This window comes from Chiloscyllium punctatum, chromosome 9, assembly GCF_047496795.1.
Source record: "Chiloscyllium punctatum isolate Juve2018m chromosome 9, sChiPun1.3, whole genome shotgun sequence".
NCBI classification, from domain to species: domain Eukaryota; kingdom Metazoa; phylum Chordata; class Chondrichthyes; order Orectolobiformes; family Hemiscylliidae; genus Chiloscyllium; species Chiloscyllium punctatum.
The window spans coordinates 42,045,633-42,065,335 of record NC_092747.1 but is presented as its reverse complement, the minus strand read 5'-3'; the positions used below and the strand labels follow the sequence as shown (position 1 = coordinate 42,065,335).

At 41.1% G+C, this 19,703-nt stretch overlaps 1 protein-coding gene and 1 long non-coding RNA gene across 6 annotated transcripts in view; one reads left to right on the top strand and one right to left on the bottom strand.

The window, feature by feature from the left end:
• Positions 1–19,703, bottom strand: part of atp8a2 (ATPase phospholipid transporting 8A2) — a 561,594-nt gene that overhangs the window by 62,987 nt on the left and 478,904 nt on the right. For all 5 annotated transcript variants that reach the window (XM_072577324.1, XM_072577326.1, XM_072577325.1 and 2 more), the window contains 3 exons: positions 10,204–10,265; positions 9,325–9,381; positions 5,879–5,986 (listed from right to left, as the gene is read on the bottom strand). In XM_072577324.1, coding sequence (XP_072433425.1) covers positions 5,879–5,986; positions 9,325–9,381; positions 10,204–10,265 — 227 coding nt within the window. The remainder of the gene's footprint in view (positions 1–5,878; positions 5,987–9,324; positions 9,382–10,203; positions 10,266–19,703) is intronic.
• On the top strand, positions 3,420–14,184 carry LOC140481330 (uncharacterized). The gene is made up of 3 exons (XR_011961503.1): positions 3,420–3,933; positions 4,994–5,062; positions 12,208–14,184. It is a non-coding gene; the product is annotated as an uncharacterized lncRNA (long non-coding RNA).

Genomic DNA, 19,703 nt, shown 5'->3' with positions numbered 1-19,703 from the left:
TGGTAATAGGAATGGGAGGGGGAGGGGCTGGGAAGGGAATGGTCCTTGCAGAAGGTAGTCTTCCACTACCAATACTCTTCTCTGCCTCACTGAACTGGTCCTCACTCTCAACAAATTTTAACCCCTCCCATTTCCGCCAAATCCAGAGGGTGGCCATGGGTACCTGGATGGGCCCCTGTTAGACCTGCCCATTTGTCAGCTACATTGAACAGTCCCTCTTCAGTACCTACACAGGCACTGTGCCCCAACTGTTCTATCGTTATATCGATGACTGCATCGGTGCAGTATCCTGCACCCATCCATCTCTGGTGACAGTCTCCAGACAGATATTTACTACAAACCCACAGATTCCCATAACTACCTGGACTACACCTCCTTCCACGTAGTATCCTGCAAGAACTCCATCCCATTCTCCCTCCGCCACATCGGACGAGGAGACATTTCACTTCCAAGCATTCCAGATGTCCACCTATTTCAAACAACGGGCTTTTCCTCCCTCTGTCATTTGGACAGCCCTCCACTGCACAACCTCCATTCCCTGTTCCACTGCTTTAACCCACCCCACAACACAATAAAGACAGAGACCCCGGGTCCTCACCTATAGCCACACCAGTCTCCGCATTGAACGCATCATCTGTAAACACTTCTGCCAACTCCAACTAGACCCCACCACCAAGAACACCTTCCTTTCCCACTCCTCTCTGATGTCCACAAGAACCGTTCCTTCGACAGTCTTGAGTTTGCACCACTCTCCCCACCATCTCCATAGATCCTTCCCCTGCAACCAGAAAAGATGCAAAACCTGTTGGTACACCACCCCCCTCACCACCATCCAGGGCCCCAAACAGTCCTTCCAGGTGAGACAGAGGTTCACCTGTCTCTCTTCCAACCTATTTACCACATCAGGTGCTCTCAATGTGGTCTTCTCTACATCAGGGAGACCAAAAGTGAACTTAGGGAACGGTTCGCCGAGAACTTCAGCCTGGTCCACCAGGGCCGACCGGACCTCCCAGTCATTGCCCATTTTATTTCACCTTCCCACTCCCTTTCCGACATGACCATCCTTGGCCTCCTCCGTTGCCACCACAAACCAAACCGCAAATTGGAGGAACAACACCTCATCTTGTGCCTGGGGTGGCCTACAGCCCAGAGGACTCAACATAGAGTTCTCTAATTTCAAATAACCTCCTTTTCCATCCCCTGAATCCTTTCTCAGCCCATCCCCCTCCCTTCCACTTCTCCCTGCCACCAACCGGATTCATTTCTCCCAGTGACCAACCAGGTCGTACCCTCTATGTGTCTTCACCTATCGCCACTTCACCCCACCACCCCACCCCCCCCCCCCCCCCCCCCCCCCCCCCACCGCCACAATCCCCTTTATCTGCAGCTCCCCCTACATCCACCCTTAGTTCTGAAATGTCGACTTCTTCACCTCCTGATGCTGCCTGGCTTGCTATGTTCTTTCAGCCTCCTACCTGACGTCTTTTAGTATGGCAAGGCTTTTGGAGAATTAGGGCAACTGTGACAACTTTCTAATCTTCTGAGGAATGTCTAATGTTCTGAGGAAGGGTCACTTCACCAGAAACATTAACTGAATTCTCTGCACATGTGCTGCCAGACTACTGACCTCTTGCAGCAATGTCTGTTTTTCTTTCTGATTTACAGCATCTGCAGTTGCTTTGTTTTTTTTCCTAATCTTGTTGTTTAACAGCACCATTGCATATACTGGAAATTACTTCCCAATTAACCTTTAATATTGGCGAATTTTCATAACCTCACTGCTAACCTTACTACACAATTTGTAACGGTAAATCTGAGCAATGGAATTTACTTTCATTATGGATTGTATAATATTGGTCCTGAAATGAAATAAAATCTCAAAATGATTTCCCATTGTGAACATAAGGCTGATGACAAGAACGAAGGTCTATTGTTTTTTGCCTGTTTTATTTAGGGAGAAAAAGAAATAGGTCTAAAGAAATAATTCAGTAAAATAATATTGCATCCTTTATCAGCATTTCTGTGTGAGAGGCGTGTACTAGGCTAGTGATGCCATAAATAATGAAATCACTATTCCGTTCACTTACTAACTGTTTTTACTGTATGGTGGTGAGAGATTACTGAGGGAATTGCATTTATGCTTCGTGACAGAAAGTTCTGCACAAACTTTAGTAATAAATGCTTGGATTGTTTCCTTGAATATTTTAATACACAGTAACAGTCGGCAGTTTGTGAATTGAAATCAAGAAGTTAACACTTGAATAATTATGTTGATTTGTTGAAAATCTAAATGCTAGTTTTTAAGATTAAACATCTGTTAACTGTTAAATGTAAAAATGTTTAAAATGAACAAGAATACTGTACTTTGAAAGTCCATGTTCAGAGATTTTCAGGAAAGCAATCTCCAAATTTTCTAAATATTCATGACCATTTTACTTTCCTTGACAGTAGAGTATGATGATTTTTACCAGTTTTCTTGGTCCAGAGGTTATTGAATGGGAACATATGGCGTTGGGTGGATGGCTAGCACTCCTAGTGAGACCTCCACTTTACTTCTACCATATTCCACATTGTGCCCCTGCTTCAACTTTGCTGGCTTGCTTTCATTGTCCGCTTTCATTACTGTTCTGAAGTCATACCAGACCAGAAACCTGCTAACTCTGTTTCTCTCTCCACAGGTGAGTTTCACTAGCATTTTCTGTGCTTGTTCCAGATTTCCAGCATCTACAGAAGTTTGCTTTTATCCTTTTAGATGGAAGTGGTCATGGGTTTGGAAGGTGCTGTCTAAATAGCCTTGATGAACTTCTGCAGTGCATTGATTAGTTGTATATACTGCTACTACTGAACATCAGTGGTGTGGAGAATGAATGTCTGAGAGTTTGGGCTGCTTTGTCCTGATGGTGTCAAGCTTCCAGAATGTTGTTGGAGCTGTACTCATACAGTCTTGACTTGGGCGAAGAGGCTTTTCAACTCAGGTGGCGAGTTGCTCACTGCAGGATTCCAAGATTCTGACCAGTTCTTGCTTTTTAAGCTGGGCCAGCATTTATTGTCCATCCCCAATTGCCCGGACTGCAGGTCAATGTCAACTATACTCTAGGTCTGGAGTCGCATGTAGACCAGACCAGGTAAGGATGAACCAGGTGGGTTTTTCTAACAACTAGACCCATAACTCCAATTTATTTGTTGAATTCAAATGCCATGGATTTCAAACCTAGATCCCCAGAACATTTGAAACGAAAATAGATATTGCTGGAAAGACTCAGCAGGTCTGGCAGCACCTGTGGACAGAAACCAGTTCTGAAGACGGTCACTGGACCCAAAACATTAAACTGTTTTCTCTCCACAGATGCTGCCAGACCTGCTGAGTTTTTCCAGCAATTACTATTTTTGTTTGGTTTCCAGCATCTGCAGTTATTTGGTTTTCCCCAGAACATTACCTGGATCTCTGGATTATTAGCAAGGCCATCACCTTCCTCTTTTATACCCTGTATTTATGTGGCTAGATCAATTCAGTTTCCAGTCAATGATGAATGTAGGATGCAGCAATGGTAATGCCAATGAATGTCAAGGTTAGATTGTTTAAATTGGCCAAAGCGATGATTAAGTCCTCCCATATTGGAGATGGTCATTGCCTGGCAATTATGTGATGCAAATGTTAGTTGCCAATTGTCATCCCAAACCTGGAAATTGTTCAGGTATTATTGTATTTGGTCATAGACTGCTTCGGGACCTGAGGAGGCATGGACGGTGCTTTGACATTGAGCAATCATAGGTGAATATCCCCACTTCTGACTTTATGATGGAAAAAAGGTCATTGATGAAGCAGCTGAAGATTGTTGGGCGTAGGACACTATCCTGATGAACTCCTGCAAATACATCCTGGGGCTGAGAAAACAGTCCTCCAAAAAGCACAGTCATCTTCCTTTGTGTCAGGTATGACTCCAACCAGCAGAGAGTATTTCCTTTGATTCCCATTGACTGCACTTTTATTAGGATTTCTCAATGTCACACTTGATAAAATGTCAAACACAGCTACTCTCATCTCACCTATATACCTTTGCAGACTCTTTATGCCCTCTCCACAACTTACTTTCCTATCTACTTTGTATCATCGAAGTCAACAAACTTACTTTCAGTCTCTGCACCCAAGCCACTGTTATAGATTGTAAGCCCAAACACAATGATCCTTATCAGTCACTAAAAACTTAAAACCAATTATTTATATCTATCGATCCTCTATGCTTGTAAATAGCCCTTGCTTCATAACCTCTTACTTGAGTAGAAACTTATAGTGTGCTGCCTTGTCAAATGCCTTCCTGATATTAAGCACAATACATCCACTGGTTCCCCTTTATCTATGTTCTTTCAAATTTTCTCAAAGACATTTAATAAGGCCTTGGAACTCCCAGCCCCTGTCTTTCCAGCCTCAGAACTCCTGGCCTCACCACAGAAGCAGCCTGCCTCCTCTCGGCCTGGCGTGGTGGCCTCCCATCCTAGCATGGTGGTCTCTTGACCCAGCATGCCAGTCTGCAAGCCAAGCATGAGTCCTCTTGGACTAGCATGGCAATAACTCAGGGGCCCAACATGGTTGTCTTCAGGCAGCATGTGGCAGTCTCTGGGACTGGCATGTCCTCCTGGTCTTGAGGTGATTCCAGAATGATCTCCCAGCCTTGTGAGCCTTGAGGTGAAGCCAGGCGTGGTCTGGAGTCAAGCCCATTGTGGACTGGAGGCTTGGTGCCAACATGGATTGGGTCAGCGACCATTGTTCTGAAACTTTTTCTCCATTTTATAATTTATTTCTAAATCTGCAATGCTACACTTTTTTGACTTTTCTATTTTTCCACGAACTGTACTTAGGGACCTTTGTACTAAGATGGCGCTGTAAGCAGTGACTTGTACACTTTTCACTGTATTCATTTGAGTATGTGACAGTATTCAATTCTATTCTATTCGATAAATTAAACAAGCATTATTTTTCAAAATTCATTCACAGGATGTGGGTGTTGCCAGCTGGAGCTGCATTTGTTGCTGAGCCTTCCTGAACCACCACAGTCTGTTTTGTGTAAGTGGACCTACAATGCTATCAGGAAAGGAGTTCCAGGGTTTGACCCAGAGACACTGAAGGAATGGTGATGTATTTCCAAATCTGGATGCTGAGTGGCTTGAAGGCTATTATGTATTACAGTAGGGATAGATCATGTTGGGACAATGTCCCTTTAAGAGGTGAATCACTTAAATCCTGGTGACTCATCAGTCAGGTGTGTGGGATTGTTCACACTTGTTTTGGGTTCTTTCAGAGATAACTGCCTCAGAATAAAAACTCCCCGTAGGATTGCAGGAAATAACAAATTTGTGTGTTCCTTAATCCTGACTAAAAGCCTACTAAGTGTTCAGTACACAAAAGAGATGAATGTGCAAGTGATGGTATTCCACATATTTGCTGCCCTTTTCCTTCCAGAAGTAATGATCATGGATTGGAAGATGCGGTCAAAGGATACTTTGTGAATTTCTGCAGTGCATCTAGTAGATGGCACACACTGCTGCTGTACTGAGCATAATGGTGGAGGGTGTGAATATTTGTGAATATGGTGCCAGTCAAGTGAGTTGCTTTTTCCCCAGACAGTGTCAAGCTTCTTAAGTGTTTCCTTTTCCCAGAACAATTTTAACATTGCCGAGTTGCATTAAAATGTTCCAAGAGCCCTACTATAATTTCCTTAATTATAGATTTAAGCATTTTCCGTACGACAGACGTAGGGCTAACCAGCATTTTGAATATATGCAGCCCAGACCGCAAAATCTTAAATAATTGTGCCAATGTTTAGTATCATCATCATTTTTATTCGATATAATTTTACATAGAAGCAGCATTATTGCTTACCTGTCCAAGCATATCTGGTGCAATCGGGATGGTGGGCCAGATGGCTGAGTAGACTCCTAAAAACGCCAACCACATCAATATACTACCCCAAACAGCCAAGTGACTGAACTGAAGAAAAAGAAATAATTTCTTCAATAAATCAACAGACTAACAACAATACAGTACTTGAGATCTCTTATAATGTGCTGCTGTTACATAATCAATAAACATTTGGGTTGTCAGGTAAATAGGTAAAGCAATTGCCTGTTGCCCATAGAAGATCTCAGGCATCTTTTTTCATTGAGAGTGACAATTGATTGCAGTGCTTGAGGGACAATATTCCCTACGAAACATGGGCAGGTCAAAGAGCACAATCAGCACATGCTGTTGGCAAAATTCTTTAACATATTTGCTAACTGATCAAACCGACCCTTTTAATGTTTGTAGAGTCTTTTATTCCCATGGTACTCCACCCAAAGCAATTTAAAAATGTTTACAGACTTTGGTATGAATTATCTAGAATACAGTATATTTGTTGAAAATGAAGCAAAAGTAAAACTTCTAAAATATAATGAGAAGTGGGAAAAGTAAGATGTTTTAAAGTTATTTCTTTATATTTAATGTTTCAACAGCAAACATTTCAGACAATGTATAACCACAAAAACTGAAAAAGAAAAAGAAAACCTTTAGAAATGACACCTAGAAAAGGCAGGAAATTTCCTTAAGTTCCCAGTATCCCAAATTAGTAGCAATTAAGCAATGTTTTCGAAAGGTATATAGAGTCATAGAGATGTACAGCATGGAAACAGACCCTTTAGTCCAACTCATCCATGCTGACCAGATATCCCAACCCAGTCTACCTGCCAGCACCCGGCCCATATCCCTCCAAACCCTTCCTATTCGTATACCCATACAGGTGCGTTTTAAATGTTGCAATCGTACTAGCCTCCACCACTTTCTCTGGCATCTCATTCCATACACATACCACCCGCTGAGTGAAAACGATGCGCCTTAGGTCTCCTTTATATCTTTCCCCTCTCACCCTAAACCTATGCCCTCTAGTTCTAGACTCCCCGATCCCAGGGAAAAGACTTTATTTATTTATCCTATCCATGCCTCTCATGATTTTATAAACCTCAAAAAGGTCATCCCTCAGCCTCCGACGCTCCAGGGAAAACAGCCCCAGCCTGTTCAGCCTCTCCCCATAGCTCAAATCCTCCAAACCTGGCAACATCCTTGTAAATCTTTTCTGAACCCTTTCATGTTACACAATATCTTTCCAATAGGAAGGAGACCAGAATTGTTCGCAATATTCCAAAAGTGGCCTAATGAATGTCCTGTACAGTCGCAACATGACCTCTCAACTCCTGTACTCAATACTCTGACTAATAAAGGAAAGCATACCAAACACCGTCTTTCACAATCCTACCTATCTGCGACTCCACTTTCAAGGAGCTATGAACCTGCACTCCAAGGTCTCTTTGTTCAGCAACACTCCCTAGGACCTTACCATTAAGTATATAAGTCCTGCTAAGATTTGCTTTTGCAAAATGCATTTATCTAAATTAAACTTCATCTGCCACTTCTCAACCATTGGCCCATCTGATCAAGATTCCGGTGTAATCTGAGGTAACTTTCTTCGCTGTCCAATACACCTCTAATTTTGTCATTAGCAAACTTACTAACTCTCCCTCTTAAGCTCACATCCAAATCATTGATATAAATAATGAAGAGTAGTGGACCCAGCACCAATCCTTGTGGCACTCCACTGGCCACAGGTCTCCAGTCTTAAAAACAACTCTCCACCACCACCACCACCCTGTCTTCTACCTTTGAGCCAGTTCTGTATCCAAATGGCGATTTTTTTCCTGTATTCCATGAGATCTAACCTAGCTCACCAGTCTCCCATGAGGAACCTTGTTGAAAGCCTTACTGAAGTCCACATAGATCACATCTATCGCTCTGCCCTCATCAATCTTCTTTGTTACTTCTACAAAAACTCATTCAAGTTTGTGAGACATGATTTCCCATGCACAAAGCCATGTTGACTATCCCTAATCAGTCCTTGCCTTCCCAAATACATGTACATCCTGTCCCTCAGGACTCCCTCCAACAACTTGCCCACCACTGACATCAGGCTCACTGGTCTATAGTTCCCTAGCTTGTCCTTACCACCCTTCTTAAATAGTGGCATCACGTTAGCCAACCTCCAGTCTTCTGGCACCTCACCTGTGACTATTGATGATACAAATATTTCAGCAAGAGGCTCCGCAATCACTTCTCTAGCTTCCCACAGAGTTCTAGGGTACACCTGATCAGGTCCTGGGAATTTATCCACTTTTATGTGTTTCAACACATCCAGCACTTGCTCCTCTGTAACATGGACATTTTTCAAAATGTCACCATCTATTTCCCTACATTCTATATCTTCCATGTCCTTTTCCACAGTAAATACTGATGCAAAATACTTGTTTAGTATCTGCCCCATCTCCTGCAGCTCCACACAAAGGCCACCTTGCTGATCTTTGAAGGGCCCTATTCTCTCCCAAGTTACCCTTTTGTCCTTAATGAATTTGTAAAGACCGTTTGGATTCTCCTTAATTCTATTTGTCAAACGTATATCACATCCCCTTTTTGCCCTCCTGATTTCCCTCTTAGATATACTCCTACTTCCTTTATACTCTTCTAAGGATTCACTCGATCTATCCTGTCTGTACCTTATATATGCTTCCTTCTTTTGTTTAAACCAAACCCTCAATTTTTTTGGTCATCCAGCATTCCCTATACCTACCAGCCTTTCCTTTCACCCTAACAGGAATACACTATCTCAGGATTCTCGTCATCTCATCCCTTTACCTGTGAACATCTGCGCCCAATCAGCTTTTGAAAGTTCTTGTCTAATACCGTCAAAATTGGCCTTCCTCCAACTTAGAACTTCAACTTTTAGATCCGGTCTATCCTTTTCCATCACTATTTTAAAACTAATAGAATTATGGTCGCTGGCCCAAAAGTGCTCCCCAACTGACACCTCAGTCATCTGCCCTGCCTTATTTCCTAAGAGTAGGTCAAGTTTTGCACCTTCTCTAGTAGGTACATCCACAGAATCAGAAAATTTTCTTGTAAAAACTTAAGAAATTCCTCTCCATCTAATCCCTTAACATTATGGCAGTCCCAGTGTATGTTTGGAAAGTTAAAATCCCCTAACATAACCACCCTATTATTCTTTCAGATAACGGAGATCTCCTTACAAATTTGTTTCTCAATTTCCCTCTGACTATTAGGAGGTCTATAATACAATCCCAATAAGGTGATCATCCCATTCGTATTTCTGAGTTCCATCCAAATAACTTCCCTGGATGTATTTTCGGGAATATCCTCCCTAAGTACAGCTGTAATGCTATCCCTTATCAAAAACGCCACTCATTGTACATAGCTTTTAAATGTGCAATATTAAATAAAGTTTGTACCTTTGTCCATGCTGTTGTCTCAAAGCCAGCTTTCAAACACACAGTTACAACGACATACTGTAGAAAAAAATGGACAAGTATTATGATAAAAACAGTGATTTTTTAATACAATTTTTTTGTAATGTAATAAGAGTATAAAGATTTACATCATTCTGAAATTAAATCAAGCAACTTGAAATCGTTTTTAGTCAAGAATGCTGGTGGTTTTAGCAATTTTTATCAACAATCTTATATAAGTCCATCAATTACTTTTTTTTGAAGTAGAACTAGTCATGCATGGCTAATAGACTGGTTGTATCTCTCAGTAAGCGTCTTCAGGTTCTTCAGCTCTCAAAACAATGGTTCACATGGACTAGTTGGTGTTCACAAAGATCCCCACCCAAAAGGTCAACACATTTATTTTCACTTCCAGATTTGGAAACATGAGTTCTACACTGAAATAATTTTGTTTTTGTTTCGAAAGAGGAGCTGGTCCATAAAAGACCAAATAGGTGCCTGGAGCTTACTCAGTCTGTTGCACAAATCAAACAATATTTGTTCCAGAAATTACATAGTGGCAGGATATTTAAGGAATGTCAGAAAAGCATAGATGGTGGCAGTTAAGTTGAAAACCAAGTTCAACCCAAACAAAAAAATACTATTTCTGAGCTAGGTGAATGTTAATGGCGCACTGTGGGATTGACAATGTTTATGGTACTGGTTTATGTTATGCTTAAGGGATTCATAATACAAAAGCTAATTTTCCAATTTTGTAGTTGAGCATGAATAAATAAATACTTAAGCAAACAGATACAAAATAAATATATTATCAAAGACAACCAATACTATTGCTGCTCCCAGACTTGTTTTCTACTTTGATGCAGAGAGTGCATTACTTACTGTATAAACAATATTTCCAAGAAATAAATAGTCCATAACTTGTCCACTCATAAAAACTGAATCTGAAGGAGAACAGCAAAATTAAAATGTGGTTATGATATGTTCATATAGAAGATACTTCTGCAGATTTAGTTAAAATTCACGTTGGATTTCATTGTAATTTGGTACCACAATGCATGGTAGCCTAGTGCAATGTTACTGCACCAATGATCAAGAGGCTTGGACTAATGTTCCCAGACTGGAGTTCAAATCTTTCTGAAACAGCATGAGGAATTTGAATTTATTTAAACAAATCTGGAACAAAATAAAGCTGGTCTCAGCAATGGTCTCAATAATGAAACCATCAGATTGTTCTAAAAATTTATCTGGCTCATTAATGTCCTGTAGGGATGATAATCGGCTATCTCAGCAATCATGTGACTTCAAATCCACAACAAGTTGTCTCACTCAACTGCCCTCAGAAAATATCTAGCAACCTAGGCACAAGTTAAATCAAAGGCACACTCTTTTGTTAACCTTGCAAAGTCCTCTTCACCAGTATCTGGAAATCTGTGTCAAAGTTGAAAGAACTATCCCACTTGCAACAGTACAACAGTCATACTGTCAGAATCCTCATGTGAAATGTTCCAGAATCTTCCATCATCACTGGCATGCCAAGTCAGACCCACCAAAGATGGTGGCATTGTCATAAACAGTTAGGAGGGAGTGTTCCTGAGTGTTCTCGAAATTGACTCTGCACGTTATGAAGTCTCTTGGTATTAGGTCAAATTTGGGCAAAGGAATTATTTTTTATTCACTGTGGGATATGGGCATTGCTGGCTGGCCTACTGATTATAATCTACCTGTTCCTTCCCCTGCACATTCACCTGATGAATCATGTTGAACATCACTTGGAAGAAGCAAGAGAACAAAATGTACAGAGCAGAGATTCCAATGGTCATGGTAAATTAGAGAGGGTTCAGAAGAGATATATCAGGATGTTGCTGGGAATGGAAGGTTTGAGTTACGAAGAAAGACGAGATAGGCCAGGACTTTTTTCACTGCAGCGTAGGAGTTTGAGAGGGGACATTATAGAAGAAAACAATGAGAGAAAGAGAGAGAGTAAATGGTCGTTATCCTTTCCCTGGATGGGGGAATTTCAAGACTAAGGGGCACATTTTTAACGTGAGAGGAGCGAGGTTTTAAAAAAGACATGGGGGCAATTTTTTTTTACAGAAGGTGGTTCATGTGTGGAATGAACTTCCGGAGGAAGTGGTGGAATCGAGTACAATTACATTTAAAAGACATATGGCTAAGTACATGAACAGGAAAGGTTTGGAGGGATATGGACCAGGAGCAGGCAGGTGGGACTAGTTTGGGATTATGTTCAGCATGGACTGGTTGGACCAAAGGCAAAAGTGGGGACCAAAGGGTTTGCATTCGTGTTGTATGACTCTATGACACTATGAGTGATAGAGAAATATGACTACCAATAGAGATGATCAAATCATGAACAACAAGGGCCTTCAACATACGGTAAGAGATCCATGACAGTATTTGTAGCAGTGACCTCTGAACAATTCATGTTGAAGCAAAGCCGAGTCTTCACACTCTGAACACCCTCTCATGAGAATGGTATGTAAATTGTTTTATTAAAAATGCAGTTACCCAATGTCCAGTGTTTCAAAAAGGAACTAATGGTAAGGGTTTCTTAAGTGAAAGAAAGTGATTGTTTTATCTATTAATCCTGAGAAAAATGATAAAGACACGACATCAAACATATATACATAAAGACATAAAATTATAACGCATTAGTGTCAGTAGGGAGGGAAGATGAAAAGAATATACAGTTTAAAATCCTTACCCATATCCTTTAGGAATAAGATTTTAACCTGAGACCATTGTTTAATTGAATCTTGTATCCTCAGTAGGAGCAAATATTTTATTTAAACTTTAATTTCTCAGTACTCTAATGTTTTTTTTAAAATCAGCTCCATCACCAGGCACTCTTCCTTTTTTTCTTAGAATCTATACCGTGTGGCAACAGGCCCTTCAGCCCAACAAGTCCATATGGATCATCTGAAGAATATCCCACCCAAATCCATTCCCCTACGCTATTACTCTACATTGACTCCTGACTAATGCATCTAACCTACACATCCCTGAACTCTATGGGCAATTTAGCATGGCCAATTCACCTAACCTCCACATCTTCGGACTGTGGGAGGAAACCGGAGCACCCAGAGGAAACCCATGCAGAGATGGGAAGAATGTACAAACTCCACACAGACAGTCACCCGAGGCTGGAATCGAACCAAGGTCCCTTGTGCTGTGAGGCAACAGTGCTAACCAATGAGCCACCATGGATGGGTGAGCATTTTTTCCAGCTGGTTCCAGTCACAAATCTGTCTTCCTTGCACTGCCAAATGCAATCCTGAGAACCTAGTTTGTGTATTTCAATATCTTTTTCCAACGGTTGTGTATCCAAAACTAGAGGACCTATCTTTAAGGTGAGAGGGGAAAGATTTAAAAAGGACCTGAGAAGCAACTTTTTCACATAGATAGTGGTGTGTGTCTGGAACAAGCTGCCAGAGGAAGTGGTGGAGTCTAGTGCAATTACGACATTTAAAAGGCATTTGGATGGGTATATGAATAGGAAGGATTTGGAGGGATATGGGCTGGGTGCTAGCAGGTGGGACTAGATTGGGTTGGGATATCTGGTCGGCATGGATGGGTTGGACCAAAGGATCTGTTTCCATGCTGTATATCTCTATGACTCTAAATGGGACTAAGTCAGATTAGGATGCCTGGTCAATCTGAATGAGTTGGACCAAAGGGTCTATTTCCATATTGTATGACTATGACTCTGAGTTCATTGTTTCCAAGCTTGATAATTGCAGGTGATGATTGTCATCTCCAATATGTGAAAGTTATCATGTAGGTATGAATCAAAATGGGGGAGGAGTGCCTTTTCATGTCTTATAAGTGGATAAGTTTCAATGTCTTTTTATAAAATATTCATTTCTTTTCAAGCAATTTCATTTATTCCAAGTTAGTTTATTGATTCTTGGTTTATCTCGGCTGTATAATTAATATTAATTTGACCACTTGCCCTTTCAGGAACGACTCTTCAGTTAATCTGTTAATTTAATGAATACTTTACTCAAAGGTATATAATCATGGACTGAGACTTATAGTTATGGCCAAGTGAATCATCATAGAATCCCTATGTGGAAAGAAGCTATTCAGCCCATCAAGTCACACCAACCATACAAAAAGATCCCATCCAGATGCAGCTTTGACCCTATTCCCGTAACCCTGCAATTACCGTGGCCAATTCATAGAAGCTGCACATCTTTGGACTGTGGGAGGAACCCAGAGCACTCAGAGAAAACCCACGCAGACACAGGGAGAACATATAAACTCTATACAGGCAGGCTGGAATTGAATCTGGGTCCCTGGGCCACCGTGCCACTTGTCGTGAAGGCAACTGATTCAAAATCCATCAGGGTCTTCTCACACTGGTTGTTCTGCTGTCTACGTGTTTCATTATTTATTTTAACCATGTACTTGTAGAGTTAATTATTGGTTATATGGCATAAAATAATTCGAAAGAGATTGGCTGCGGAAGTGAGCTGAACAATTAGAAGAACCTCTTCTGAGCCTATCCATAAATTAGGCCAATCTAACCATAAACAAGTGCCATCAGTGGTAGTTGATGGAGTCATCAAGACCCATCTGCCTGCCTTATTTTCACTACTATGTCCAGCCTTGGGTGCCCTTGGAAAGGGAACGCAGAGTGTCCATTGGTACAGTTGAGGTCTTCTATGATTGGTGGGCACAATAGCAGTTGGAGTGCATCAGTCCAAAATCTTACCTTCATTTAATGTGTTTCTTTTAAAGTTTGTTGTTTTTTTTGTTACAGTGCCCCTTTAACATGCTGATAATTTGATTATGAGTTAATCTATTTTATTGGGTATTCAAAAGAGTGGAAAAAGAAACTTTTAGGACACCAAATGTTGATTATGAAAGAAGCAGACACCTGTAATGTTGCATTCTGTAAGTAAATTCAGTGCTAAATAAAATCTTGGCATCTGGTTTCCTACTTCACCATCTGGTTTCAGAATGAACTCACTCCTTGTGTTATGTAATGGTATCAAATAGGATGAATTCAGGACTAATCCAAGGGCTCAAAGCTCAGCTTCCATAGCACCTGAAAGGGCATCATCAGCAGATGCAATGTAATCCATCACAATCTATAAACTCATTGGAACCTCTAACAACTTGTAATCTCACTTTACCATCATCACTGAGGGGACCAACCATGGTTCACTGAGCAGTGTAGGATAGCATACCAGGTATAGTACCAGCCATTACTGAAGTTGACATGCCAACTGGTGAAGCTACAACAAAGAAGGATATTAAACATGAGAAACAATATGTTATAGACACTGAACAATTCCATGACCAATAAACCATTATGCTGTCACACCCATTCTTGAATAGAAAAATTAAACAACAGATCAGAGAAAAAGGTTCCACAAATATCCTCATTCTCAATAATGTCAAAAACCCTGTACTACAGTGTAAAGTCAAGTCAAAAACTTTTGAAATCTCATTGTATACACTTTGTATTAATCCCACTTTTAACCATGTGCCTCCACAGTTAACTATCTGTTACATAGGATCCAAAATATAATCTAATATTAAAAAATTCTTGTGGCAGCTCTTTCCAACAAGACTTCAATTCAGCTTTGGTTCAAACAAACTTAAATTCCAGAGGTCAGGTGAAAGTGACATCAAGTCAGTATCTGACATCAGTGTGTCATCAAGGAGCTTGAGGGAAAACTAAAATGAGAGAAAATTCACCAGTATCTGGAGTCAAACCAAGCAAAACGAAAGATAGCTGTGCTACTGGAAGTCAATGATCTCAGTGTCAAAACACTGCATCAGTACTTCCCTCAGGGTAGCGTCCTTAGGCCCATCACCTTCAACTGCTTCATGAATGTCCTGATGAAGTGGTGGACGTGGGCACAATTACGACATTTAAAAGACACTTGGATAAGTATATGAATAGGAAAACTTTGGAGGGATTTGGGCCAGGAACAGGTAGGTGGGACGGGTTTAGTTTGGGATTATGTCTAGCATGGACCGGTTGGACCAAACGGTCTGCTTCTGTGCTGTATGACTCTATAAGATCAGATGTGAGATGATCATTGATGATCGGACAGCATACAGTACTGTTTCCATTTCTTCAGATAATGAAACAGTTTGTGCAGCAAGACCTGGGCAATATTCAAGCTGGATAAACCACTGGAAGGTAATGTTTGTGCCTTACAAGTGTCATTTAGCGACATTTTTCAACAAGAGAAAATCGAACGTTGAATTTTACTACTAACATCAACCTGGACGAGCCAGATAAATAGTGACAATAAACAAGCTGGTACACTGCGGTGAGTGATTTACCTTTTTACTCTCAAGTATCTATAAGGCTGAAGTAAGGAGTGTAATAGAATATTCTCCATTGGCTAGAGTGTGCAATTCAGACAGTGCTCAAAAAAACTCAGACAATCCATGAGAAAAGAACCCACTTGATTAATAACAGAACGTTCTTCTATCACAGGGAAACGTTCTTCATTGTCTGCCATCTACAAGATGCACTGCAGCAACTTATAAACTCACAACAATTACTAACTAGAAGAACAAGAGCAGCAAGCTTAGTGGTTACCACTATCTCTAAGATACCATTCTAACTTGTATATGGATGCCTGATACGGTCCCTGCAACCTAGCTATTAGCTCCATGACTGTACTTTCACCACATGGACTGCAGTGTTGCAAAAAGGCGGCTCATCGTGACCTTTTCATGGGCAATTAGGGATGAGCAATAAATACTGGCATTTATTCTATATTGCACATCCCATGAATTTAAAATAACTTTGGACCATCCTGGATTAAAACCAGAGATCCTCTCCTAGGATACATGAAATAATTTCAGAAAGTGAATATCTGAGCTAGTGATGCTCCAGCTAAAAACTAAATGAAGACATTGAGTCAACGGAATTGTCCTTTCAGGCAGTATTGAGTGTGCAGAACAACAGCAAAAAGGCACTAACTTGACAACTTGCCAATTTCTCACTATAATGTCACTTTTACATGGTTAGCACTGCTCCCTCACAGTGCCATGGACCCATGTTCAAATCTGGTCTTGGGTGACTGTGCGGCATTTGCACATTCTCTCCAAGTTTGTGTGGGTTTCCACAGGGTGCTCCCAAAGATATGCAGGTTAGGTGGTTTGGTCATACTAAATTGCCCCATAGTGTGCAGAGTAGGTGGATTAGTCATGGTACATATAGGGTTAAGGGGACTGAGTGGAAGTGTAATTCTGAGTCAGACGCTCTTCAGAGGGTTGGCTGAGACTTGATGGTCCAAATGGCCTCAATCTGCACTGTACGGATTCAATGATTCTATATTTTGGTTTAACCTATTCTCAGGCCATATGCTTGTCTTTTAACCTCATAACTTAAAATGAATTGGAGCAAAGCATAAGAATTAAAAGCATGTATACTGGATATATGAAAGAAAAATAGAAAATTCTAGAAATAGTCAGCAGGTCTGGCAGCATCTGTGGAAGGAGAAACAAAAGTTCTGGTGGTATGGGGGGCAGGTCTTGCTTGCCGTTTAAGAACTGGCAAGAGGCCTGCCAAAGCAGAAACCAAAAACCCATTAGTCAATGAAATCACTATTGGGCCATTCTTGGAATCAAGACTGGAAGCACAGATTCTACCTACTGAGAGCTGCCAGCAGTCAAAGGATGGCAATTCTTGTGCTCAGAAAAAATACTGCAGTCCTAGGATCACAGTAGTCAAATCACAAGTCAGTAATTGGGGGTTTGCAGGTTAATGATCAGGGTAAGAGATGTTGAAGTTGGTGTTGGCAGTGGAGGAGACACTGTCAGTGGGTTTCCCTTTCCAATGACTACAGTCGGTTCCGGCACCATTAAATGGTGATACTACTGCGTGATTTTCTTATAATACAAGATCGCATGAGAACAGAACTATCATGCTATACCAGAACCGACTGTGTATATTTTTAATGGTTTATTCATATTAAACTGCATAATTTTCTCATTACTCAGAAAAGGTGTTACTGACATTACTACTCGTTCAGAAGGGGTCAGAAAATGTCACAAAATCATAACAGTAATGTTGATATTTAAAGAATCACAATCGGAACACAAATTTTTCCAAAGGTTGATGTCATCACGATGTAATTGCAAGTTACAGTTGTCCAGAGTAAGTAAGTTAGAAAAAAGCTCACTGTAGAAATAGTTAACAAAATTAGATGTATAAAATTCAGTATTGGGATCTGTCACTCTTAACTTATGAAAATTGTTTCTTTCCCTCCACTTCCACATTGAGTGAGAAATGCTTACCTTATTTCAAATTTAAAATCATTGTTCATATAATGCAAAGTGAAGATATTGTTTGCTTCCATTTCTGTAGTCTGTGGGTTTGACTTCTGGAGGAGGCTGTCATGTCACTTACTAGTTAGAAGCATAATGAGCTCTGAGATGTCAAGTTACAATTGAGATTTACATACGCACAGCTAGGTAGAGGGTCTAGTTCTAATGGATTACAAATGGTAAAAATTCAATTAAATACATTTTCATGTTCTTTGTTCCATATTTGTCTTTTTTTATAGCTTTGAAATAAATTTATTTCAATTCGGTGAAGAAATTAATATATTCTACTTCCTACACCTAGTTTCAGCTCAAAATATTTTGAAGTCAGTTATTGCATAGGTTAGACAGAGCTAAAGCCTGCTCCACTCTCTTCCACAGATATGCTTTAACTCAGTCTCAGAAGAGGTGACGCTTCCTGTGTCAGCGATATTTCCATTTACCAACATTAGCTATTCTTATGACCCATTGGAGCGAAACTGTCAATTTAGTGCTTAATTACTGGCAATTTTGAGCAGACTATTCCTGTCCACTGGGATTTGAGACTGTCCAGGTTCATTTTGCTTTCAATATTCAAATATAGAAGATTTTCATCACCTCAGTCTGGGTTGAATTCAAATCTGTGTCCCAAAGGAGAAATAAGAATACTCCAACTCTCTGCATCACTCAGCTCCTCCTCAATTGGTTATTTGAACACATAAGCTGACTACTAGAAGTGCTTGTAAAAATAGATACTGTAAGAGATAGTGTCCATCAACTTAATAAGTATTTACAATTCCACTTATATAGCATCTGCAACATAGCTCTAAAGCAGCAGAATCAGACAATACTTGACAATCAGCAACTTTAATAGATATTAGGAAGACGATTAGAAACTGAGTCAACACATAAATTTTAAAGGAAAACCTGAAGGAAGACAGAGATAGAAGACGCAAATTTTAAGAGAGGATTTTAACATTGAGATTTGAAACACCATGAGCCACTACATTAATGTGCACAGGATGATGAGTGAACAAGACTTGTTGACAGTTAGGATATACCTGAACATGGTAAAGGAGTCTTTAAGACGGCAGTTGTCACAATATGAAATAAGTTTAGGTTTAGAAGGGAGAAATGTGGGTCCATAACTCAGGTTTTAAAACTAAATAAAAGATATGGGGGCACAGCATAAACTGCATCATCCTCCGACATTTCTGCCACCTCCAAACGGACCCCACCACCAGAGATATATTTCCCTCCTCACTCCTTTCCGCAAAGACCGTTCCCTCTGTGACTAACTGGTCAGATCCACACCCCCCAACAAACCACCCTGCCCTGCCACTGCAGGAACTACAAAACCTGCACTCACACCGCCTCCTCACCTCCATCCAAGGAGCTTTCCACATCCAGCAAAGTTCCCCTTGAACATCCACCAATGTCATTTCTTGTATCAGTTGCTCCCAATGCAGTCTCCTCTACATTGGGGAGACTGGACGCCTCCTTGCTTTAGGGAACATCTCCGGGACACTCGTACCAATCAACCCTACCGCCCTGTGGCCCAACATTTTGACTCCCCCTCCCACTCTGCCGAGGACATGCAAGTCCTTGGCCTCCACCATCACCGCTCCCTCACCACCTGACGCCTGGAGGAAGAACGCCTCATCTTCCGCCTTGGAACACTTCAACCCCAGGGCATCAATCGGGCTTCACCAGTTTCCTAATTTCCCCTTCTCCGACCTTAGCCCACATCCAACCTTCCAGCTCAGCACTGTCCCCGTGACCTGTCCTACCTGCCAATCTCCCTTCCCACCTACCCGCTCCACCCTCCCCTCTGACCTATCACCTCCATCCCCACCCCCATTCACCTATTGTACTCTTTGCTATCTTCTCCCCAGCCCCACCCCGCACCCTGAACCCCTATTTATCTCTCCACCCTGGAGGCTCCCTGCCTCCATTCCGGATGAAGGACTTTTGCCTGAATGTCGATTTTCTTGCTCCTCGGATGCTGCTTGACCTGCTATGCTTTTCCAGCACCACTCTAATCTAAACGCATGGAGAGAGAGCTGGCTTAGTTGAACTGA